Here is a 27,520-nt window from a genome sequence, read left to right as displayed (position 1 = left end):
TTGAGTCTGAAAATTGAAAATGTGTAGAGAGTAGATTATTACCTATGCTCAGGATCAACACTTCGTTTACAGCCGGTGTTCTTAATTCAATAAGAAAAAAAGGAGTAAACAATTTATATACCCAGGTCCGGAAAATGACAAAATATTTAGATAAGGATGACGCTATGGTTTTAGTCTCAAGTGTAGACAACTTTCTATTTGATTGTGACGGTAAGAGTAAAAGAAAAAGGAAAAATAGATTATTGTATTATTCCTTGATGATGCCAAGTCCATTTTCATTTTAGAAAAAAACACAAGACTTTTCTTCAATTCTGGGCATTGGTTAAGTAGCGAGATCACTGTAGCTGTAACCATTTTGCTTTGTTTACACAGAAACAATGGCCAGATGCTCTAAAGTGTTCCAATACTAAAAATATTTTCTTGCAACCAAAAACGTAAACCAAATTTTAAACTTGCCATTTTGATGGTCAAAAATATTTTTTATAGACGTCTAATAATAATAATTTTTAAAATCTTACCTTAAATTAACCCGATACTACCAGTACCAGTATTCCAGAGGAAGAAGATTGTCAATTTAAAAAAAAAATCTTACCGTAAACCCGATACCTGTGTAACCGACGTGCACTTATAGTGTGACCGACGTGCCCTTATTTACAGGTCTGTTAACCCAATTCATTATGTGCTCATTGTTGTAATGGAAATCTTTAAAAAATGGCGCACAATATTGTCCATTACAACAATGTTAAACTAGGCCCATAAGCGGCTTCGGATGAGGACCTGAATGTTTGTACACGTCGAGTGTGACTGATGATGAAGAAGAAACTTGTCAAAAAATTATATATATAGATATCTATATATAATATATATATATATATATATATATATATATATATATATATATATATATAGAGAGAGAGAGAGAGAGAGAGAGAGAGAGAGAGAGAGAGAGAGAGAGAGAGAGAGAGAGAGGTGGGTTTTAATTTAATTTTGTTCAGTTTTTTGTGTTTTTTTCAAAATACGATCTCTCTCTCTCTCTCTCTCTCTCTCTCTCTCTCTCTCTCTCTCTCTCTCTCTCTCACACACACACACACACACACACACACACATCCCTCCCCCTCATTTTGCCAAGGTGATGCCATATACTACTATTTATCAAGAACAGCCAAGGTGGCAACTCAGTCTCTGTGTAAACAAACCAAGACGGCAGTTGGGACCTCACTACTTAAACAATGCCCAATTCTGAACGGACGTATTCAATCATATCAAAATTTCACAGTGAAGAAAATTTGGCACAAGACATGAGCTGAGAAAATGGTTCTATGCTCTTTTTTTTTTTTCAGAATCATCTTTTTGAGTGAGACAAACTTATATCTCAGATTCTCTACACTCTGATTCTGCACTACAAAAAAAAAAAAACAGAATCTTGAGTTTGGGGTCTAAAACTGAAATAATACAGGGTGCATGAACAGCTCGGAATTCGTAAATGACAGTATGGTGTTCACGTCATGCAGCCTTAATTTCTCTGTTCATGTGTCCTCCATTCAAAACGTTTCCATCACCATGAAAGGAGATATGCTTCAATGTATATAAAATGAATATGGGGGAAATAAAAAAGAGTCTCTGAGTTTGAGCCGTAAATGAATGAATGAATGAATTTATAGAGCGCCTAGATCCACAATGTGCTCAGAGGCGCTTTACAATGCAAATAAAACACAACAATAAATCGATAATTTAAGCATAAAATCTATCATATTGGAATAGCATTAATCAATTTGTAATTTAATTACCACGCACTGTGCTACAAGATGAAAATTTAGGATATCTATAACATGTAGTCCTAATAGAAATGTTAAACATCAAATGATTTCCTAAAGAGATATGTTTTGAGTTTCTTTTTAAAGTTTTCAAAAGTTGGACATTTTTTGAGCCCTTGCCTGCTACTGTGGTCCCTGGAGCCAGAGTTTATCCTAGTTTCTGTAGCGCTAAACGAGCTGTGACAATTAACCAGTAGATTTTTGACCAATCAAAACATATAATTTGTGACACACCTTCACACGTGCTCAGACAAACATAGTTGGTTGTTTCAAAACAATAACGTGAATGAAATCGACCTCTCTCTGATCATTGTTATTGTTTTTATATCGCCAAATGGGTGACTAGTTATCACATGATTTTATCGATCATATTATAAACGTTAAGTTTACACATAGTTTTCTGTGTTGGTTCCATTAATCAGGTGGTAGAACAGTGGGTATTTTAAATAGACACATACCATCGATAGTAAATCCCGTGTAGTTCGCTACGTTTACCAGTCACTGCCATTGTTTACATTATGGCGACTGTCCGAGAGGTGTGGTTATCTAGGTGTCTATTACTTTGACCTTTTGAAAGCACTCTAGAGTCACGATGGGGTCGTTGATGATGGTGAGTGGCAGAATAAAAGGCTGGGGGAGTGAATGGATTTGGTCACCGCAGTCAAGTCTAAAGATACCATCGTCTACTGGTTTCCTAGCCCGTCCATTCTAAAGAAGGGAGAGAAGACCAACACAAAGCCAAGTATGATTACAATGTATGAAGGGCTTTATTCAAGTTCAAGAACAAAGTTTTCTTTCATTCTTCATCCTTACATAACAGCAATCAATTATAGATTCAACGTATAGGTAGAGAGATACATTTTACAAAAGTGGGAAATCCTGATCGAGTTATGTACATCTTCATGATTAAATCAAATAATACAAATATCATAAGACATATATCAAAGGACGAATTAGTCTTAATAAAAGAGTTATGTCTTATAACAAAATTGATCATGGAAATTTGGAGAAATAAAAGAGTAAAATATAATCCAAAGGTGTAGACATAGATAAACCCAAATAAATGTGAGTAAAGGCAATGGTCTCTCAAATTTATTGATATAACTTTGAAAACGATCATATTTGACAAACTGACATGAAGTTATAACGATGTGAAGTGGTGAATGAAAGCACACAAAAATACATCAAGCCAGGAGGCACACACAATTATAATGATACTACATCACTAGACTTCATTTGCGATTAAGGGCCTAACACACACAGTATACTAAGAATCATAGCAACACACACCAGTAAAGTAATGCTGATATCACATTTATGTCCAAAGACAGCCAGGGTTTATCCTCGTTTCTACTTTAGCATGACAGGGACAATAACTATGGCTTAATTAATATCCTTTAAATAGGACACTAGTACTTTCTACCAGATATGACCGACCCAGCTACCCAATCACTGTTTGGTGGACATGGGATTCAGAGAAAAAATTAGACTGCACCCATCCTTTTGCTTCTGTAGTGAATGCTCAACCAACTGAGCTATTGGGACACCTAAATCAGATAAGCTTGTTCAAGATTACCAACTTAATGTAGATTTCAAGATAAGGTTGTCAAGTGAATATAATACATAATAAAATTCCTTGATTCATTCCACGGGAAAATGTATCTTCAGGGCTTGACTCATAACAAGACTAAGCTATTCCTGACATTCGTTTGAATCGTATTGCCCATTCGTCTAAACTTGTGCACATTCCACTCATCTATTCTGTTTGTTATATGCAATGATTCTTTGAAAGTGTTTCATTTTGATATGCTCAAATAGAATTCAAGGGTTGTTAATGAAAAGGATTACTTGTTTTTTTTTCTTCCACATGACATTGAAGATACTCTAGTCTTTACAGCAGTGAGGGCAAGTGGCTGAATTCTAAAAATCCCTATATATATACTTAAAGGTATAAACGAAGTCCTTCAAAGCAATTAGGCCCATGGAACTTGAATTTATGCGAGTTTCTATAGTGTGAAATGGACAATAGTAATTGCTTGCTAACCTTTTGATAGGACACTATCTATCTAAAGTATTTTCTGCCAGATCTAACAGATCCAGCTACCCAGTCATTGCTGGGTGTACAAAGGGGTCAGAAAAAGACCTTGACTTCACCCGGGATCGTTCTTGGTCCCTTTGCGTTGGAAGAAAATGCTCAACCAATGGAGATATTGGGATTCTCACTTCACCTACTCAGTAATGAACTGGCCTTAGCCTGATATATGGACTCATTACCTTACCGGCAGTATTTGGTACTACAGTCGACTCTGCTTAATCACACACCATAGTCCAAACTTGACTCCCTACTGGTGCCCACCTCACATATTTTCTGGGTTCACTCCCCAATGGTACCCACTTCCCACAGTCTCTGGTTTACTCCCCTGTGGTGTCCAACTCCCATAGTATCTGGTTCAATCCCACTGGAGCCCACCTCCCATAGTCTCTGGTTTAAGCTCCACGGGTTCCCACCTCCCATAGTCTCTGGTTCACTCCCCACTGGTGCCCACTTCCCACAGTCTCTGGTTTACTCCCCACTGGTGTCCACCTCACACAGTTCTGGGTTCACTCCCCACTGGTGTCCACCTCACACAGTTCTGGGTTCACTCCCCAATGGTACCCACTTCCCACAGTCTCTGGTTTACTCCCCAGTGGTGTCCAACTCCCATAGTATCTGGTTCAATCCCACTGGAGCCCACCTCCCATAGTCTCTGGTTTAACCTCCACAGGTTCCCACCTCCCATAGTCTCTGGTTCACTCCCGACTGGTGCCCAATTCCCAGTCTCTGGTTTACTGCCCAGTGGTGTCCAACTCCCATAGTATCTGGTTCAATTCCACTGGAGCCCACCTCCCTTACTCTCTGATTTAATCTCAACGGAGTCCCACCTCCCATAGTCTCTGGTTCACTCCCCACTTGTGTCCACCTCACACAGTTCTGGGTTCACTCCCCACTGGTGTCCACCTCACACAGTTCTGGGTTCACTCCCCACTGGTGCCCATTTCCCATATTATCTGGTTCAATACCCACTGGTGCCCACTTCCCATAGTCTCTGGTTCAATCTCCACCGGTTCTTTTATCCCATAGTCGCTGGTTCAATCCCCTCTGGTGCCCACCTACCATATTCTCATGTTCACTCCCCAATGGTGCCCACCTCCCATAGTTTCTGGTTCAATCCCCACTGGTGTCCACTGGTGCCCACCTCTCAAAGTCTCTGGTTCACTACCCACTGGTAAATTTTGATGGATTTCGGTATATCACTATCGCATCGTTATGCTTTTACTTTTGGAATGACAGCGAGTCGTCGCTTTTGTGTCTCACCTGCGAATCAAATGAACAACTGCTGACATTCAATCCACTACAGTTGCCTGCCACCACCTACTATCCCGATCCAAAATAATAATTTAAGTCACTGATTCACAAGTCCCACTGCTCCCATAGTGGGCAGGGAGGAACTTACTGTATCTTCTATCATCTTTCTATCTGTTTTCCAACATGCTTTATGTCTTTGTATTGGGATGCACTTTCCTTGGTTTTGTCCTGGGCCTGGCCAGATACCCTAGCTGGGAGGAAAACAGTCAAATGTATAGATAGTATGCGATTGACTAAGAAGCTCATAACATTGCCATCCGGAAGTATAATGGACCAATACACAAAACTGTGTGTATCCGTAAACGTTTAGAGTCCGGTTAATACAGTTCAGTGAGCATTACTCATAAACGCGGATGGCAAAAAACAATAACAAAGACGTGAGTGACGTCATCTTCGAACTATTTATAGTTAGAGTTTTGGGAGATGATATTTTGAGTCTATTCCTCTTAGTGGGAACTTGTGCTTGTGTCTGGATGAGACTTTTAGGTGAGCTTTAACTAAGTACTTTGATAGTGTCCTACCACTTGAAATCGACATCTTTCCTATTTTTAAACCAATTCCTCTTTGTCTTACTTTTTCTTGTGTACTTTAATTTTAATTCTAGAAGTTTTTACTTTCCTATTTTCTTCCTTTTTTTTTTACTGTCACTGATATGACCTTAATGTGTTGCCATAAAACCCTTAAAATCAATCAAACCAAACATGTCGTGCTGAACTACTTACTTTGAAACTCAGTCAGCCGAATCTGCTATGACATTGACTCTATGACTATGACTCTGTCACGCTCTGTTGACATTGATGAAAACGAGGACAATGAAGACGAAATCATAATGGGAATAAGGTTAACGCTTTTAATGGGAGACTAAAGTGTGACCATCACCAACTACAGCATTGAGTGTATGATATGCGTTTAAGTGAAATAATTAACCACTTTGCCAGCCAGCTCAATTGTACCTATACACAAAACTAGTCTGATTGAGAGAATTTACTGAGAACTAATCACCCAACTGGTGGTTTAAAAGCAACAACATAGAGCCGAATGACGTCAATTCCACCCATTCTATTTTGTCTACATGGATCTTATGCTAAGAATGGAAGTTAAAGGTTGACTTATAAAATTTGAGTAGAAACAAATGCCTTCATAATTAATGAGAATGAGTTAGTTAGATAAATAATTTACAAATCTTTTAAAAAACTTTCCTTGTTCTTTTTATTTTGAATTTATATTCACTTTTCTTCATTTTAGTCCATTCCGATGTGATGTAGTATTGGCCTTATGGCTCACAATTTCTTTCAAATTGTATTTTCTCCCAATATTAATCTTATGTTTTAAATGAATATTAAATCATGTTCACCTAGAGAACAGTGAGAGTCATATCGCTGGTTTATAGGAAACAAAAGTATGATGTCGAAAAAAAAACCCAAAAAAAAACTGGTTCCAAATTCATTGGAAGTGTAATACTACTTTCTCCGGAGGACTAAATACATACCTTGTGTAAATGATCATTTGGTTTCAGAGTGATGGCATCTTATTTTCTAGTCTAAATCATATATGCTGTCATCAATAAAGATCATCCATCATCTCTCTTTTACATCCCATAATCCTTAGAATTTGCCTATACAACCTGCTGCTAAAATAAGTATACCACCTTTTGATTCAATATGTAACCTATTCATTAGTAGTCCTCCGAAGGAATGGTTACACTTCCAAGGATTTTGGAACTGGTACATAGAAGCTGTGACATCACGACTTTTCTTCCCTATTGCTCACTTGTTGAAAACGATAAAATATTTTCGTGTCGGGTGAGAGTAAAATCGAGACCCGCCCTTACTTACTAAGGCCGCCCCTTGGGGCACCCAACATGGGCCACAAGTCTTCGCCATTCTGTCCTGTCCTCCATAAGTGTACGCAGCTCCCGGGTGTTGTCCGTTCCTGTGTCATCTAACAGACGGTCAATGTATGTTTTATTCTGCCTGTCTCTGCTTCTGGTTCTCTCAGGTGGTTCCCATAGCACAAGACTGCTTGCAATCTCTTCCTTGTGTCTCCAGCAGTGCCCCGCAAGTCTCAGTCTTCTCTTTTGTACCTTCGAAGTCACTGGGGGGAGGTCACTGTAGAGCTCTTCATTTGATATGTGCTCTTTCCAGTGTACGTTGAAGACCATCCGCAGCATACGGGTGTAGCAGCCGTCCAGAGACCCGCTCGCATGCGGTTAATATAGTATCTGTCATTCATGGGCCATTGTCTGCAGTCCTTATTAGAGTAGTAAATAGTGAACAGGTAATAATCATAATAATAATAATGAAATTTAATTATATTGCACCCACTCCTCTATACAATAAAGCTCTAGGCGCACAACAATAACTTCAATCCATTCAAATTTCTCTCTCTCTCTCTCTCTCTCTCTCTCTCTCTCTCTCTCTCTCTCTCTCTCTCTCCCCCTCTCTCTCTAACTCTTATCTATCTATCTATCTCACTCTCAGTCTCTCTCGCTTTCTAACTCTCTAACTCTCTCTCTCTCTCTCTCTCTCTATATATATATATATATATATATCTATCTATCTATCTCACTCTCAGTCTCTCTCGCTCTCTCTCTCTCTCTCTCTCTAACTCTCTCTCTCTCTCTCTCTCTCTCTCTCTCTCTCTCTCTCTCTCTCTCTCTCTCTCTCTCTCTCTGTGAAATTATAGGCTTTTGCTGTACATTACGAACTACACATAACTACTCTACACTTACGTTCAGGTAAAGTGTAAAGAGAACTCTGACGAAAAAGGTAGAAATGTGCATTATAATAACCCTCATCGTATTTATGGTTGGGTGTAATTATAATATGTTATTATATATACTGGTGTATAGTATTTTAAAAAGCTGAATAGCTCTTTGCATAACTATGATTATTCTTCTAAACAAAACATATAAACTTAAACAAAATGTCATTTTTTCCCCCAATAACTTCCATTTTCAGCATCTAGACATCTATGCCAACAACACTTCGGCATAAATATTGCTTTGTGGTACCACCAGGTAACATTTTTAAAATGTTCGAACGAGTCGAATATATTGGCACTGGTCTGTCTTTAAAATTCATCCCATAGGCTGCCTATTTCAATCCCTGGGTTCCTCCAAAGAGCCTTTATCTTTAATAATTGGGCTCTCTGACTCCATAAGACTCTGAAATGGAAAAATGCTTATTATATATATATATATATATATATATATATATATATATATATATATATATATATATATATATATATATATATATATATATATATATATATATATGAAACAGTGCCAGTCACAGGTGAATGGAAAATACAAGAAAAACACACTTTAAAAAAAAAAAATTTTAATCAGCCAGACTGATCTTTTTAATATTTGTTGGGGGGTTATTATTGGTTGTTTTCTTTTCTTTCTTTTTTTTTTTTTTGTTGTTGTTTGTTGGCGTTTCTATTTTTTTTAAATTTCTTTTATTTTTTTTTTTTTTGCTTTTGTTATTTTGATTTTTTTTTGTATGGAATTTTGGACCCCCTTGCCGCCCCCCCCCCCCTCTCTCTCTCTCTCTCTCTCTCTCTCTCTCTCTCTTTCTCTCTCTCTCTCTCTCACTCTCTCTCTCTCTGTCTCTCTCTCGCTCTCTAACTCTCTCTCTCTCTCTCTCTCTCGCTCTCTAACTCTCTCTCTCTCTCTCTCTCTCTCTCTCTCTCTCTCTCTCTCTCTCTCTCTCTCTCTCTCTCTCTCTCTCTCTGACATTATAGGCTTTTGCTGTACATTACGAACTACACGTTACTACTCTACACTTACATCCAGTGATGCACACTATTTAACCAAGTAACATTGCAATAGAACCCAAAATTCACTGAACCATGGAAGCAAAAGAATGGTGCATAAACAATTAAAATGATTGGCTTTTGTTGTACATTATGAAATATCCATATAGTGACGTAAAATATTTGACCCGATTAATGTCATTATGTGTTATCACTTAAGATAACACAAAGCATTTTTCTCCAAGGTCTTTATTCTCATTAACTCAACACCAAGAGCCTATAAATCCCCTGTCACAAATCTCTGTCAGTAGGTCAAATTCTATAAGACTGGAAATTAGCCAACTACCATTTATAAAGAAAGATAATAAAAACAAATCTCAAAATTACAATCCTATTACTTTAATGTGTATTTTATGAAAAGATATGGAATCCTTTCTCAAAGTATTTCTTTCAACGTGTTTTGTTGACCAAGGGGAAACCCTAAACATCCATATTATCTGTATTTGTTAGTTAAATTAAAACTTCCATTCTGTGTGACTATTATTCTATATTTCGCCTAACTTCAAGGAGCAACAATTGTGTTTTATAAAAACGATGACATTTAGAATGATAAAAATATCATCATTTCTATATTCTGGCATTCATTGAATCCAACTACTATGGAAAGGATTAGGGGGTTTAACTCACTCAACCCTATTGCCGACTATATCTGTAGTTTACCCGGGTTATTTTTACCCCATGCCCTATTTATTACATTTTTCTGACACAAATTATAGGCGTAGTATCAAAGCTAATGTTTTTAGTTTTTGCATGTTAATGATAGTTGAATAAAACTGTCTATGTACATGTTCATTTTTTAATACATTTTTTTCAATTTCGAAAAGTAGCAAAAATTTCTAGGATTGAGTGAGTTAAAATTAAAAGGATTTTATAAAATGATTAATCAACCAAATAAGTCTTGCTTCAGCAAAAAGTAAATGACTGGCATGGCTTATTTATTGAGATGAATGATTTTAAAAAATATATTATGAACAAAAGAACCCCAATAGACTAGACTCGGCTGCATGCATTTAATAATATGAACACGTCGAAAGACTTGCCAACACTCTTTAAATAACAAATATATACACTATCACAAAGCTGAAAACAACAAGATATGAAGTGAGTAGAAAAGTGCCAGAAGACAATAGAGAATAAAAAAATTTTTCGCGGCGGTGGTGGGGTTTGAACCTGCGACCTTATTGGTACGACAACTCCGCCTGGCAGGTGAGAGCGTGGCTCTACCGTGTGAGCTATCCACGAACACAAAAATATTCGTTTCAAACCCAAAGTCATTTCTAGATCCCTCTCTCACCCACTTCTTGAGATCGCCGATTCGTTCACCACCATCGCGAATAATTTTGACCAGCAGTTAAGCTTAATAGCCAATATTCTCATCACAAACATATAACATAGAAACGATTGAGACATTGAGTATGCTCCGGTGTATGGGGTGAATTTTTAAAAAAATTTTTTATTCTCTATTGTCTTCTGGCACTTTTCTACTCACTTCATATCTTGTTGTTACCAACATAAGTGCCTGCTCCACTCACTTTTCTGAATTAAAAATTCACCCCATACACCGGAGCATACTCAATGTCTCAATCGTTTCTATGTCATATGTTTGTGATGAGAATATTGGCTATTAAGCTTAACTGCTGGTCAAAATTATTCGCGATGGTGGTGAACGAATCGGCGATCTCAAGAAGTGGGTGAGAGAGGGATCTAGAAATGACTTTGGGTTTGAAACGAATATTTTTGTGTTCGTGGATAGCTCACACGGTAGAGCCACGCTCTCACCTGCCAGGCGGAGTTGTCGTACCAATAAGGTCGCAGGTTCAAACCCCACCACCGCCGCGAAAAAATTTTTTATTCTCTATTGTCTTCTGGCACTTTTCTACTCACTTCATATCTTGTTGTTACCAACATAAGTGCCTGCTCCACTCACTTATCACAAAGCTGCCTACTTAAAACTATCCAAAATTCGTAGTTTCCAAGGGAAAAAATCAAAAGGTCACAATATAGCATTCCAAATCAATCATTTTCCCTCAGCATAATCAAAATATGCTTAAAAATCCTAAATACAGATTCTAAGTAACCATACTCTTCTTTCCAACTAGATTTAATGAATCAACAACGTCTATGCAGTTCTCTAGCTGGAACCAAAAATTCGTAATTCTACAAATTTTTCGTAGCACTGGGCAGGTCTGCTATCATCATCATATTCATAGTTAATATTATTATAATAATTACTATCGTCACCACCATCATCATCATCATCATCATCATCAACACCATCACCATCATCTGGGAAGTGAACCAGTGAACTATGGGAGGTGGGCACCAATGAGGAGTAAACCAGAGAATATGGAAGGTGGGTACTAGTTGGGAGTGCACCCAGAACTGTTGGCTATGGATACCAGTGGGGAGGGAACCCAGAATACTCACTAATCCCAGTAGACTAGACTGTCACATCTCGTTGCTTGAGAGTAACTTCCTTGACATTTGATGAGAGCAAGTATGCATTGTGGTTTGCTTGTTCCTTTAATTCAGTGGATGAGACAAGAACATTAATTTTAATTACTAGTGAGATTCCGATGAAGGAGTCTTCTTGTATTCCAAAGTTATGTCATATATGTAGAGTTATTGAAAGAAAAATAAATTTCCATGATCTCATTTCTAATGACGATAAAAACAAAGACCTGCTGTTCCATTAAATTTTGTTTGTTCTTACTATTTCAACTTATAGGGGTGCTATGGGAGGGAAAACATCCCATACCAGGAAGTCGAGAGACTATTGTCAAGCTCAAGGAAATGGTAAGTTAGTTATTGACGATGGTGATACATGTTCTTCAATGCTGTAAGGGTTAATTTAGGTGATGGAAGGGGTGGTAATCAATCAACCACAAGTCTTGTAAGTTAACCCATTCTAATTCACATGAATGCAAATCAAATAAAACTTGCATTGTTAGTGTGTGTCACTGTTGTGTGTGTCTGTTTGGCTCGGTATGAGTGTGTTTATGGTTTGACAAGTATATTGTGCGGGTGGTTGGATGGGAGCATCACCCTTGAATCATATACCTATGATGTTTGCATGGGTGTACGATCCGATAGTGATGTCGTTTCTTCTTCTCTTTACTAGCCTATCCTGCTTCTTTGGTTTGTGATTGTATTTTTGACAGGGGATATTTTTTTTTCTGTAAATCTTCTGCCTGTTTGTTCTTGGTTATTTATAATTTAGCTTATGATATCTTTAGGTTATGATTTTGATTGACATTTGTACTATTTTTGTTAGATTGCTTGTTTTTTTGTTTCAGCGGTCTCTCATATAACCTCAATTGTGTTGGAAGAGACCTAAAGCAACAAACAAACAAGTATATTGTAAAGCGCTTTGAGGCTTCGGCATTCAGCACTGTAAAAGGACACTTTATTATTATTATTATTATTATTTATTATTATTATTATTATTATTATTATTATTATTATTATTATTATTATTATTATTATTATTATTATTATTATTATTATCATTATTATTATTATTATTATTATTGTTATTATTATTATAATTATTATTATTATTATTATTATTATTATTATTATTATTATTATTATTATTATTATTATTATTATTATTATTATTATTATTATTATTATTATTATTGTTATTATTATTATTATTATTATTATTATTATTGTTATTATTATTATAATTATTATTATTATTATTATTATTATTATTATTATTATTATTATTATTATTATAAATTTGCTCAATGTCTTTGGGCTTTTTTTATTTTAATTCACGTGCACTCAAGATGATATTCTGCTACTTAAAATCATCAGTCACATAAATGTCACATATATATAGTATAGTTAGCTGTTAGACAACTTGTTAAATTGTTCATTACACTCAATAAAGGTTTTGATTATGAATTCAACTTAACATTTAAATGTTGTTCAAGTCAAAAGAAACTAATTGTAATTTTCAAAAGCTCTGTCATAAAGTCGATTTCGATTCACAGAAAGAAATAACAAGGCATGGGATTTGATTTTATCAATTCAATATGTCGTTTAACCTGCTATCGTAACACTTCTCAGAAAACAAAATAAAAATGATAAAAAATTTCACTTGCATAGTGCTTACCTTATAAGTATCAAAGTGTTTCACAAACAAAATGATTTGTACAGCCAAACATTTCCAGAATCCAATTTTTTTTAAAAAGCCAAATTAGGTTTAACTCATATATCGTGTTCTTTTCAGACAAATTTTTACACAAGCAGCAATTTCATTTAAAATATGTATTTAAATATGGGCTATTTCATGGTTTACTGGTTTGATCTTTTGCATATATGTGTCGTGAATAATCAGTTGAAAGGTGAAAATGTTGGGTTTGCATTTTTTTTTCGCATTTTCTGAAATGAATAATAATGTAAAATTGAATGTAAGCTTCAATTTAATTACAAAAACAGATCAAATGAATGTTTTGGGTTTCCCCTTTATCAACAAAACAGGATGAATGAAACACCACAGATGAATGAGATAATGTGGCAGTGGCTTAGTTAAGATGAATAAACAAAACTGGCTGACAGATGTTGTGATCATTCTGGCTAAACGCATAGCATCAATTACTCTTGCAAGATATTATGTTTTTCTATTATTGACATTGAGAAGACTGTCTGTGCACCCCATTTTTAATCATGGTCTCTATTGCATAGAACCGTCTGATTACACTAATGACAGTTTGTTATTCACTCCATGAAAAAAAATGTGGGTTATGAATGTGGGTGGCTTTAACACACTCAGCCCTCGGTCGCTATCCTGTGCTGTCAACTTTTCCAGGAGAATTTTGGTACTTTTCAAAATTGAATAAGAAATATATACTCAGTTACTCAATCTAAAGGAAAATTGGTGTGTATATAGTTTTATTCAACTATTATAAAGATCATGCAACTATTAAAAACAGTAGTTTTAATAAAATGCATATACTTTGACCCGAAAAATGTAAATCATGATGGGATTAAACTAATCACAGTCAATTACCGAGATGGTCGGTGTTAGGGTTTAGTGAGTTAACAGTAAATACATTCTGTTATACGTCATGCATGAATTGCAGGCCATTATGCAAGGCGGGCTATAAAGTGTAGTTAAAAATAAAAGACATGAAATTTTATGCATGATCACCATCAAAACCAATAAAGATTGTAGTTGTGTGTTTTGAACTGGAATAATTACTGTTGATAATGGAATCCACCATTATCATTTGATTTAATTTAAATGAAGTAAATTAAAATGTAATATTTATAACGATATAATTTAATAGTTGAATGACACCATTATTTGTAGACAAAAAGAGTTATAGGGCATATTATTGTTAAATCAGCTTTTATCGTTCTTTTAAAGAGCTGAACAAATGTGTATGAAAGGTGCCAGACAAAGCAAGAAAGAAAAATACAGGAACCCCCCCCCCCCTCCTTCCCCCCAAAAAAAGAAAAAAATCAGTTGAACCCCAGACCTTCTGATTATCGCTCAGACGTGCTACCATTACACCACAGAGGCAGACTTGTTCAGTTCTTTTTCTTTTACACCTGTGCCTGCTCCTTAATTTCTTATTTTGATATTGTTTGTTTATTGAGGCCACAATGTGCGGCTATGTGGTCTAGTGGTATGGCACTCGCTTTCAGATCGGAAGGTCCTGGGTTCGAGCCTCGCTCGACGCATAGTTGAGTCCTTGGAAAAGACTCTTTACTCACATTCTCTCACCGTACTCAGGTGTAAAATGAGTACCTGGCCGTTACCAGCGTTGTCTTTGTCCGAAAATTGTAATATTGCCTAACAGGCGTCATGTCTCGTCCTACATGTTAAATGTTGCTGTTGACCGGGACCCCTTGTAAAGGGCTTTGAGCACGTTAAGTGGATATTGCGCTATATAAAAGCTCAATATAATATGATTGGTAAAGGAATAATCAAAGAACATCGGATGCTGTTGATGTGAGATGTACCGCTTTGAGGTTTTATGGTGTTGCCAATCCTAACCCATTAAAATGTGTACTATACGATTCAATAGTCTGGTGTCACGCCGCCCAGCAACGGCGGCCATCTTGGTTCTAAACAAAGAAAATCATTACTTTTTATTTTTCATGCTGGCTAGAACTTTTCATATGTCTTGTGATCAGAATGTGTAAAAGTCAAAACATGATCAAATGTATGTATTTTTTTTTTCCTCTGGATACCCTTTATGCTTGCCGGAGAAATATTTCATATGGCGTCCGCCATTGTTCCGATAGTTTAGAGCCAGTGTTACTAAGTTACCATGCGTCATTAGGAAGGAAGTGACATTATAACTGTTGAAGAGAATTGAGAGCCAAATGGGGGTCCCTGTAGCTCGGTTGGTAGAGCACTCGCTTCACAAGATTGTTCCCAGTTGCAGTCGAGATTTTTTTTTCTACTCCCCCCCCCCCCCCCCCCCCCCCCCCCCCTGTCCACCCAGCAGTGATTGGGTAGCTGGGTCTGTTAGATCTGGTGGACAATACTTTGCGATAGACTAGCGTCCTATCCAAAAAGTAACAAGCAATTGCTATTGTCTGTTTCAGGCTATAAAAACTGGGATAAACTCCGGCACCATGGGCCTAATGGCTCTGAAGGACTGCAGGAGAGAAAATGAATAAGATTTTGAAAATATGCTTACCATCCTGAAGAAACAATAACTTTGCTAATTCTGATAATGGGTAATCAGAGCATGTTAGCAATATTATGGTCGACATTTTAATTATACTCTACATTGACTATATAGTATCCATTGTGTGGCAAATGTGGTCTTGTGGTATGACGCTCACTTTCGGATCCGAAGGTCCTGGGTTTGAGCCTTGCTCGGCGCATAGTTGAGTCCTTGGAAAAGGCTTTTTATTTACATTCTCTTACTGTACTCATGTGTAAAATGAGTACCTTGCATTTCTGATTACTGGTCATCAGGATGTCTGAGGTTCGATCCCCAGTCAATGAAGACTGATTTTTTAAGATATTTTTTTTTCTTATATTTTTTTTTCTTGCTTTGTCTGACACTGTTTCATACAGACTTTTTCATTATTTATCTCACACCAGTGCCTGCTCCCTAATTTGCCATCATGTTATTTTCATCTGTATCACTATTCACTTCCATTCTAAGACTCTCATTTTCAATCATGACTTTGTCAACTATTTCAACTTAGGGGTATTGCTACAGCTTGTTTTGTTTTTTTGTATGTTTTGTTTTTTTCTGTTCTCCTTTATTGCCTAATTATTTGCTTGTGCCGGAATGGGACTTTTAAGTAATGTTAAAAAAGGCACATGGATGGGATTGTTGTGAAAACCTGTGTTTGAACCATTTGTCCATTTGTCTTGCCTTTTTCTTTGGTGCTTTCAACTTCAGATCTGCAACTTTTTCTCTATCATCTTCTTTTTTTTACTGATGCTGATTTGACCCCCCTCCCATCTTATTCTTATCAATTCGTCTCGTTTCCACAGGGCAAACAAGTCTATTACGTCACCAACAACAGTTCCAAGACTCGTGCAGAATACTTGAAAAGATGCCGTGACTGGGGCTTTCCTGCTGAGGAGGTAAACTTTACTGTAACTATTAAGACAGCGATTAATTTGAATTCAACCAATGTGGGTGTTTTTTCTCGTATAACAGTTTTTATTTTCACGGTGTGTTTTATATTTGTTTAATGAAATTCGGTGGATAGTTCGAAATGCTTCGCAAGTGTTTTTTTTTTCTCTTTTTTTATTTGTTGTTAAAGCAAATGTTTCAGCTTGAAGCTTAAAGAAATAAAAAGCAATAATAAAATGGATGGAAGCTTCAATTTAGTTTACCATGACAGAAAATATGGATGTTTTGTCTCTATGTCCACAAAACCCAAATGAAACACTTGATAAATGAGAATGAGATATGAGAGAATGGTGTTGTTGTACAATGAGAGTATTCTCTTGGAATCTACATCTGTTCCCTGTATTTTTTTATTTTTCCTTTGCATGTTTCAAGGATGAGATTTTGTGCACTGCCTATGTGGCTGCAGAGTACCTAAAGATGAAACAGTTCAAGGGCAAGGTTTATGTAATGGGGAAGGAAGAGAGTATGGGCAAGGAACTAAGGGATGCTGGGATACCATACACTGGACCAGGGGTATGTTTTTACAATTGTGTTATGATGTTTTTATTTCACTTTAAATAGTCCCAAATCAATAAATTTCTTTTTTATTATGTGAATCTTTAAATAATCATACGCACTAATTTGTTTTGCTTTTATTAAACGTTTATTATGTGTATATTAAATTCATAAAATCAAGGTTCTTACTCTCAATTCAATTTCTATCCTTCAATTCTTCTTTCATTCACTTTTTATTTTCATTTCTTCCAACCTTCACCTCTGCCCTCTCGACTTCTGTTTTTCAGATCCATTCAATATTTTCAACACTATCTATAACTGGATTTCATGGGTGTTTTTTCCACTGTACTTTGGTTCTGGTTTCAGAGTGATAGCATCTTATTTTCTAGTCTAAATATATGCTGGTTGTCAGTAAAGATCATCAATCCTCAATCCAAATTTTACGAATCTGCCTGCTACTAAAATAGTTATGCCACCTAATGATTCAATATGTAACCTATGTGGCGCTGCTCTGCGGCTGACGCCTGGGTTATTCCAGTCTTCCCTTGGAATAGACCCTAAAGACAAATTTCCCCATGGGGATGGATAAAGGCAATGGTTTGTTATTTATTATTAGTCCTCCAAAGGACTGTTTACAAATACACTTCAAAGGATTTTAGAACCGTAAAAGAGGAGGTGTGATGTCACGACTTGTCTTCCCTTTTAGCTCTCACTTGTAAAGCTGAAACATCTTGAAGGTTTTCATTTGAGAATTTCATGCTTTCCACAGCTTCAGGTGCTTCCTCTGCCTACAACCAAGTTGTATCTGTGTGAATTGTTACTAATGCTTATTACGCAGCTTGTGTTCAAGGGATGAAGTGGCTTGTAAAAAACTGCCAAGCCTTTGTATGTCTCCAATTACTTGTTTTAGGTGATCATGGTAATAGAAAACAAATTTGAGCAAAGTTTATATTTATATAACGCAATATCTACTAAATGTGCTCAAAGCACTTTACACTACAAGGGGTCCCCAGCCTCCGAACACTTAACATGTAGGATGAGACATGAAGCCTGAAAGGCGATATTACTTTTCTTTTCTTTCGACAAAGTCAATGCTGTTACCGGCCAGGTACTCATTTTACACTTGAGTACGGTAAGAGAATGTGAGTAAAGAGCCTTTTCTAAGGACTCAACTATGCGCCGCTCAGAGCAGGACTTGAACCCAGGATCTTCCGATCTGAAAGCAAATGTCATACCACTAGACCACATAGCCACTCTAAGGTAATAACAATAAAATGGTCTTGTCAATAGATGTGTGTATTGTTTCATATATTCATGGGTGCAAGAGTGCTGACTACAGCCAGCCTGTCAGCCGATTGGATTACCGAAAAAAACGTCGCCGGCTTTTTGCGATTTGGATTTGATTGATTTTTTGTTGTTTTTTTTTATTTTTTTTTTTTTATTTGATTTTTTTTTTTTTTTTTTTTTTTTTTTGGTGCAACTTGTGACAAGAAACTTAACAAATTACTGCATTACAACCTTTGGATTAAACATACAACAATTGTGGACTACTATTACGAAGACTAGATGCTGAGAACAAGTCTTGAGAACAAGACTTCAAATGACGAGGTAAGTCTGTGAATCTTGCAGGCTTTTTCAGATTATATGTCTGGCCATAAGTAGACTTGCAGGCTTTTTGAGGTCCAGTTGCTTGCACCCATGTATATTCTATTTATTCATTAATTTATTCATTTATTCATTCATTCAATCATTCATTTATTCATCCGTTTCTTTATTTGTTCATTCATTTTTTATATCTTTAATTACTTTATTATTTCAGCCAGATCTTCTTGGTTCAGTAGAAGCCACGGATTATCTTAACACAGAGTTGGATCCAGAGGTAAAAAGAAAACGACATAAAAGGCCCTTCTTTGAAAACAATTATCTCATATATTTCAAGTTGTATGATGGTGGTCATTGTAAAAAACTCTTCAAGCACGATGTTTGTTTATTAATGTAACATAAAAAAATAATTCATTTGCAGCTATGTAAAAAAAAGTAGGTGCTACACGGTGCTTAAATTCAAAGGGATTAAGCAAAAGTTATGAGTTTAAATATAAAAGCATAATTAAAACAAAATGCACATACTAAATTAATATACAGACTTACACATAATATGCACATTCTTGGACATGCTCAAACTAGTCTTTGATAGAAGGCTGTTTATGTAGTAAATTTTAATAAATTGACCAAAGTGAACAGGGGCTCAAACTTTTGATTTCTATAACTTTCCTATATTAATTTGATAGTAACAAAATGATGACGTGAAAGTCGGAGAGAAAGGATAGACCAAAGGCAATTCTGTATGTTCAATGTGAAGACTTTCAGGAAGTTACCTTTAATTCTTCTTTTTCTTTTGGATTTGCAGCATTGACATTATTGATCAGTCTTACTGAGTCAGTTGGTTCATGTGAAAAAGAAGATGATGATTTGAAACTGTACTGTAAAATCACAAAAGTCTTTTTATTTTCTGTTCTCTTCCAGAGTTTTCCAAAAACGTTTCAAATTTTACTCTTTCAGGCTTGTTTTTAAAATGATTTGTGTGATTTTTTGAGTTTTGTTGACATCGAGCCCTAAAAAAAAAGTGTTTACACGTGTGCTGTCCTCTTAAAAGTATTCGCTGTGTTGGTTACTACTAAAGGACAGAATCTGTGATAACCACAGTCACCTAATATGCAATGTTAACCGAATGGCACATATGGCAGTGTACTTCCCTTGAACCGTCATTTTGAAATTTATGTCTTACAATATTTTCTACAACAGGTAAACTGTGTCCTGGTAGGGTTCGATCCCCACATCAGCTTCCCAAAAATTCTGAAGGCTGGAAGTTATCTCAAGAAAAAAGATTGTCTTTTTATTGGCACCAATGAAGATCCGTGTCTTCCAACCAATACACCGATTAAACTGCCAGGTAATCGGAGTAATTTATGGCTTTTCCGATTTGGTGACGATTATGTTGATTTTATGTTGATTGAGTGAAATATAAAATGATGCATAAAATGTGTGTGTGGTGGGGGGGGGGGGGGGGGGGGTTTACGCACCAAATTTTATGCATTGTTTTATATATTCCACTCAATTTGACACGGCTTACCTATCAAGCGTTTCTTTATGTTTATATTCCAAGATTTTTCTTCGACAGAGAGAAAGTCCCAAATGTTTCTCTGTCATCGATCTGGTTATTTTTAGTGTTGTATTTATGTTTTTATTGGGGTTTTTTTGGTTGTTGTTGGCTGAGGAGGGTTTTGAGCCTGAAACGTTCTGTGTTTAGTATTTTGTTCTTTTTTTTTAAGCTGTTATATACATTTTTGTTTATTATTACTTTTTACAGTCCACGGCTTATAGTAGCTCAGTATCGCAAAAGTTATTGAATTCATTTTGAATTAATTTTTAGAAATTTAACTACCAAACATGATCAATGGTCTGAGCTCAGTGACAACTGGCCTTTTTTTTTCACCCTCTGTCCACCTAGGACCCAAAACAAAAATAAATCGCATTTCATTGCTTGTTTTTTGACAGGTTAAAGCCACCATTATTTTGTGGTTTACAATCATAAAAATCAATTTTTGAAATCTTGCATTTTTAAAAAAAATGTTATGAACGAGTCACTTTCGATTGCAACTCCAATAAATGTCTATTCTAGGAAACACACCATCGTGATGATATTGCTTTTTAAATTTTATTTTCACTATGTTTTTGGTTTTTTCTTTCTCACTGCTCTAGGTACTGGTACCATGCTGGCAACTGTGAAGGTAGTGAGTGATAAGGATCCAATAATCGTAGGCAAACCAGAGGTCTGCATGTTTGAGATTTTACAAAAATTGCACAATTTAGATCCCTCACGATGTCTCATGACAGGAGACAGGTAATCCTTAATGATTATTTTTTCTGGGTGGGGTTCCTGACTTCCCATAGTGGGCAAGTATGTACTTACTGTGCCTTCTATCCCCCTATATCTGTTTTCCAACTTGCTTTCTGTCTTTGTCTTGGAATAAGATTACTTTGATTTGTCCTGGCCTGGCCGGATGCCTTTGCTGAGAGAGAAACAGTCAAATGTATAGTTAGTTTTGGGAGATGATATTTTTTTCCTTGTAAATCATCTCTGCACTGTTTGATGTTTTGTTTACATATATATGATTTGAGTGTATCCTTAGTAGGGACCTGTGGTTGTTCTGGATGAGACTTTTAGGTTATCTCAAATTAAGTACTTTGATAGCGTGCTCTTGGAATCTACATCTGTTTCCTATTTGAACAAATTCCCCTATGTCTTACCTTTTCTTTGGTGCTTTGATTGTAATTCCACAACTTTTTACTATTCCATTTTTTACTGACACCGATATGACCTCAATGTGATGCAAGTGCTGTAAAGCCCTTAAAAACAGACAGTGATTATTTTACAGGGCAGCTAGATGGTCACGGAAACGCGAAAATTGACGATTGGAAGCAGCAAAGCAGGGAAGTGAATGGGTACATTTTGAGGATGGGCGGGGCCTTTGAAATTGACTTTGCTTAGTTTATTTAATGTATTTCTTCTGCACAGTAATTCCTTTATATATTCTGCACTCTCTTATCGTGTATTGTACTATTATCTTTACTAAAGAGCTTATATTGAAATGTAGCATTTTTATAGACCTCAATACAAAATTCAGTTTTCATAGTTGTCTCTGAAGATTAAATCAGCTTCCAAGAGATGCCATGTCTTGTTGAGCGGATTTTTTTTCAAACCTGTCTGGCAGGCCCTGATTTTCGTTTATTTTTGATGACTTTACTTTGTAAAAGTACTCTGTGAATTAATGATGATCTTGTTATTGTGTTTATTTTTTCAATTATTGAGTCATCTATGTAAAATTTGATTTTTCTTCTTTAATCAATCCAGACTAGAGAGCGACATTGTTTTTGCCAAGAAATGTGGCATGAAGTCATTTTTAGTCCTCAGTGGTAACGACTGCTTTGATGATATCAAGAAGAGAGGTATTACACCAGACTTCTACGCAGACTGCCTTGGCGTCCTGGGTAATTCTCTGCCTTGATGGAAACTCATTAGGTAGATCAAGGAATTACAACTGTTGATTCACATATATTTTATGCTTTTGCAAGGTTTTATTGTCGCATATTAGCGTAATTTACTTATTATCTCTTTATTTATATATTCAAAACCTAGAAATGTAATTATCATCTGCCATTGAAAATTATTTTTATGTCAACAGCGATCACATGGATGTGTAACAAATTTTTCAGATTCATTTTATGTGTGTGGGAGGGAGGGGGGTGGTTGTTTATTTTTTTCTAAACCACGGCTGGACTTTTTTTCTTGTTTTGTTTTGCTTTTTTTTTTTTTTTTTGTTCAAATTTTTTTATTATTTTTTTTTTTTTGGAGGGGGGGGGGGGGGGGGGGTTGTTTTTGTTTTTTGTTCAAGAAACCCTGACTTATTTCACTTATTTTAAGTCGAATTGAAATTCAATTGTCAGTATCTGGTTCATTCTAATATAAAACTAGATAGAGATGTAAGTCACACACATATATATATATATATCTCAGATTATTCTTGTGATTATGACGGGGAACGAAGATTCACATTACCAATTATATTTTAGTTTCACATTCACGTCATAAAAATCACCCAACTGGCAGTCTAAATAAAAACAGTAACAAAAACCCAAGTTATGCTCGGCTGTATCTCGTCTGCTGTGAGAAGGCATTTTGTAAGTCACTAATGGAATGGAATGTGATTTGCAAATGCTATTTTTTAGTGATATGAATTCTTTTGGCAAACTTTTATTGTGTTCTAAGTCCATAATCTATTTTTAAAAAAGATTCACACATTTACTCAAACATTTATTGTATTATTTGATGTAAATACAACTTTTTCTGTAAAATTAATATATTTATCTGTTTAACTATACACAGTATGAATTATTCAATAAAATATATAGAATGTATAATAAAGACGAACATTTATATAGGGCATTTCTGTGGGTGTCCGTGATCAATACGTAATGCAGTGTTTGATTTATATTTCATTCTCAAAGCTTTAAAGTGACACCTAGTCATGCCAATAATATTGGGACTTTGGTAAAATTGGCAGTATTGCGTTTTTTCAGTGTATTTCCTTGGCAGATCATATTCTGTATTATCTCTTCAACTGCACATTAATTTTTAGGTGCTAGACTGTGCACTAAGAGGTCTTTTTCTTGTTTTGTTTTGTTTTTTGGGGGGTTTTTTTGTTTAAAATTTTTTTTTTTTTTTTTTTGGCTTCAACAGTCGTGACGTCACTTCCCTGGTAATGACACATCGTAACTTAGTAACTGGTTCTAAACTATCGTAACAATGGCAGACGCCCTTAAGAAATACTTCTCAGACGAGCATAAAACTGTATCCAGAGCAGAAAAACATTATAATCTGATCATGTTTTGACTTTTATACATTCTGATTACATGACATGTGAAAAAGTTCTCGCCAGCATGAAGAATAAAAAGTATTGAATTTCTTTGTTTAGAACCAAGCTGCTGGTTGCTGGGCAGACATGACATCAGACGATTGAATCCAATTACAGTGGGGGAGGGGGGCGGGAACAAACTTTATACAACTAATGTTATTTTGACTATATAAGTTTTTTATTTATTAATACATAGTAACATTTTTATTTAAATAAAATTGATTGTTAAAATATAGTTTTTGTAACATCTAGCACAAAAACATGTTAAATATTTCAAAATTTGTATACTTTTTACAAATTGATTTTATTTTTTATTGACTATGTCCTTTTTTAATTGAAAACAAGCGTGAACAGGACACTGAAGAATGGACGTGCCTTTACTTTTGTATTGTATTTATCGTTTGATCTTTTTAATGAAAGTTTTGTATTTTATGCAGTAATTTAAAAAAGTACACAGCAGACTATATGCTCATGAGGGTATATGTGATTAGGGGGGATATTACGGTGCATTGTTTAGTTGTTGTTGCTTTTAACTTGTTTATTTACTTTTCTTTTCTCTCCACTTTTAGATGTAATACAATGTTTTACTTTTTCTGAAATGCTCCATCGTTAGCTATTCATTTCAGTTCACCCCAATTATTTTATAGTTATTTATTCATGTCAAATTATAATTAAATTTTAGATTCATCTCAGGAATATTACAATTCACAGCGATTCATTACGATTTTATTTGGTCTTTCCAAGTCCTTATCACAATCACATTAAATTTTTCATAATTTACCTTTTACATTATTTATGTGATAATAGTGTATGAATTATCTGATCGCTTTTAATTAATTTTTTTTTTCAAATTCCCTTTCAATATTCTGTATTTTGTTTGGGCCTTTTTTTGTTTTGTTTTGTTTTACTTCGGCTAACCTCCCATAAGAAGAAACTTGAAACCGTTTCAACAACTATGGACAAAGATTTTTACAATAGTCTCACATAGAGCATGAAGGTTGTGGGGAAAAGCGTGTGGTGGTGTATTGAGGAAAAGTCAACACGTTCACTTTTCATGAAAAGTGCAGCATGCACGAATTTGTGTCAAACGTACAACAAATTATTTAAAATATCATTCCTCCATAATGTCCTTCGTTCAATCAACCATTATTGATCTTGTTAATTAATTGTCAATATGAATGACTATGAAAAAATGTTAAAGAGCTTGTGAGACAGAACAAACCTAGACTACAAAAAGAAAGACCAGAGAAAGCGGGTGTGGAATGAGATGTTTAAAGCACCAGGCCCACTTCGTTGTCTACGTAATCAACATGTTTTCGTCTGAAAATCCATGTTGTAAACAGGAAATGTTATGCACTTTACTTTATGGGTGGACTTTTGTCATCAGGAAAACATTTCATGTTTTATCCTTCTTTTTATGGGAGGTTGATCTTAAATACAGATATTTATATTCTCATCCAAGCTTCTTTTTTTTTTCCAACCATTTTCATTAACTAGTAAATAGTTGCAGTTCATAGAATGCTCCACAAATAAAATTTAACTTAGAAAATCACAATCTAGATGTTTATGCATTATACAAACCAAAAGATTTGCCCCCAGGTTTTGTGTTTTTATGGCACAAATTCCACTTAAATCAAGTGATTGAATGTCATTATTTTTGCCCAATCAGACTATGCTCATGCACGAGACAAAGTTCTTAGTCTTCACCTATTTTTGCCTCTTTCTTCTTCTTTTTCTTCATGTAAACACTGATTGACTCAGATTGAGCATTACTATTGATGTTAGTTATCCAAAAGAAAAAATGTGGTTTTGATTGGGTTAATGACCTCCCATAGTGGGCAGGGAGGTACTTTCTGTGTCTTCTATCCCCCTACATCTGTTTTCCAATTGCTTTCTGTCTTTGTCTTGCTGAGTGGGGTCTTTGACCTCCCATGGTGAGCAGGAGGTCACGCTGTGTCTTTTATTTCTTGTATCTGTTGTCTGAGTTATTGTCTATCCTTGTATAGTGAAATAATGGGAGTAAAAATGACTCTTATAAAAGATACAACACAAAGTAAAGGGCGTTTCGGCCTTTGGCCTTCTTCAGGCAAACAAGAAAAGGAATTATGTAATATTACATTGGCATTATGGTTAAAACATTATTTGCAAGAGTGTGTGTGTGTGTGTGTGTGTGTGAAAGGGAAAGAGAGAGAGAGAGGGATGGGGGGAGAGAGAGAGGAAGAGACAGAGCGACAATGAGATGAAATGAAATATAAACGTTTGTAGTGGGAACCTGTGCTTGTGTCTGGATGAGACTTTTAGGTGATCTCAAACTAAGTACACTAATAGTGTGCTCTTGGAATCTTCATCTGTTCCTTATTTGAACCATTCCCCTTTGTCATACTTTTTCTCATGTGCTTTCAATTATAAATCTATAACTTGGTTTGTCCAGGCCCTGGTCGTATATCCTAGCTGGGAGGGAAACAGTCAAATGTATAATAAGAGTTTTGGGAGATGATATTTTTTGTCTTGTAAATCATCTCTCTGTTATGCACGGTATTATTTTGTTTACATATTATATATAATTTGTAAACATTTGAGTGTATTCCTCTTAGTGCGTGTGTCTGGATGAGACTTTTAGGTGAGCTCAAACTAAGTACTTTGATAGTGTGCTCTGGAATTTACATTTGTTTCCTATTTGAACAAATTCCCCTTTGTCTTACTTTTTCTTTGGTGCTTTAAGTGTAAATAGTGTCGACTATCTCATTTTCTTTTTTATTGGCGCTGATATGACCTTAATGCGTTGCAAGCGCCGTAAAACCCTTAAAAACAACAAATAAATTGATACTAAGCTGTTAGAAGCATGGACTGTAAAAAGTAAAAAAAAAAAATTAATATAACAGCTTCAAAAAAAAAAAAATACAAATCACAGAATTTTTCGGGCTCAAAACCCTTCTTCAACCAACAACAACAAAAAAATAAAGACATAAATACATTACTAAAATCCAGTTCAACCCCCCCCCCCCCCCCCCCCCCCCTCTATCCATCTAAAAAAATCAAACTAACATCAGTACCATCACGATCATCTTTATTATTGGATTGTAACCTGCCATATATTAAACCATATTGTTTGTTTGTGTGTTGTCATTGTCATACATTAATGTGTTTGTATATATAGTGTGTGTGTGTGCATGCGTTAATATCATGCTTTCATATGGATGCAATATTTTTGTTCAATACCTATTTTTAATGAGCATTATTTATCCTGTATCACACAGTATAACATCATTTTCCTGAAATATTTCTTTGCCAGAACAGTCGGAGTCTGAAAGTCAGGGGTTTATTTTATTCATTGGTTTATAATAGATTTTTGAGTGGAAGCATTACGGGTTTTATTGAATAAACTTTTACCCTAATATCCTAGTGATTTGTGTATTTTTTTTTCTTTGCTTTTAAATTCAAGATTTAAAAAAAAACAAAAAACAGTTCCCGACCTCCCATATTGGGCAGGGAGCTACTTGCTGTCTCTTCTATCCCCCTGTATGTTTTCCAATTGCTTTCTGTCTTTGTCTTGGAATGAGATTACTTAGTTTTGTCCTGACCCTGGCCAGAATTCTCGGCTGGGAAACAGTAAAATGTATAGTTATAGTTAGGGGAGATGATATTTTTTTCCCTTTTAAATCATCTCTCTCTTATGTACTGTTATTTTTTATTTTAAACTTATGATTTGTAAACGTTTGAATTTATTCCTCTTAGTGGGATCTTGTGCTAGAGTCTGGGTGAGACTTTTAGGTGATTTCAAATTAAATACACTAATAGTGTGTTCTTGGAATCTACATCTGTTCCCTATTTGAACAATTTCCCTCCATGTATGACTTTTCCCTTGTCCTTTTAATTGTACAT

At 35.4% G+C, this 27,520-nt stretch overlaps 1 protein-coding gene across 1 annotated transcript; it reads left to right on the top strand.

Moving 5' to 3' along the window:
• Window positions 1-27,035, top strand: LOC144978713 (glycerol-3-phosphate phosphatase-like). Its single transcript, XM_078925135.1, has 8 exons — window positions 1-210; window positions 11,771-11,838; window positions 16,526-16,618; window positions 17,043-17,183; window positions 18,985-19,044; window positions 19,968-20,115; window positions 20,925-21,066; window positions 22,078-27,035. The coding sequence occupies exons 1-8, from the start codon at window positions 45-47 to the stop codon at window positions 22,229-22,231; spliced, it is 972 nt and encodes a 323-aa protein (XP_078781261.1). The 5' UTR covers window positions 1-44; the 3' UTR covers window positions 22,232-27,035.
• The last annotated feature ends 485 nt before the right edge of the window (window positions 27,036-27,520 follow it).

The sequence above is a fragment of the Berghia stephanieae genome, chromosome 8, assembly GCF_034508935.2.
Source record: "Berghia stephanieae isolate SIO BIC M18660-M18661 chromosome 8, UCSD_Bste_1.3, whole genome shotgun sequence".
In the NCBI taxonomy this organism is placed as follows: domain Eukaryota; kingdom Metazoa; phylum Mollusca; class Gastropoda; order Nudibranchia; family Aeolidiidae; genus Berghia; species Berghia stephanieae.
The sequence above is the reverse complement of the archived record's forward strand: the minus strand, read 5'-3'. Positions and strand labels throughout refer to the sequence as shown.

What these genes read in the sequence shown, in the direction of transcription:
- LOC144978713 (XM_078925135.1), top strand. Translation starts at nt 45, where the DNA reads ATGCTCAGGATCAACACTTCGTTTACAGCCGGTGTTCTTAATTCAATA. An exon ending in CTTTCTATTTGATTGTGACG is followed by an intron (nt 211 to 11,770) that starts GTAAGAGTAAAA and finishes TTCAACTTATAG; the next exon opens with GGGTGCTATGGGAGGGAAAA. An exon ending in ACACAGAGTTGGATCCAGAG is followed by an intron (nt 19,045 to 19,967) that starts GTAAAAAGAAAA and finishes TTTCTACAACAG; the next exon opens with GTAAACTGTGTCCTGGTAGG.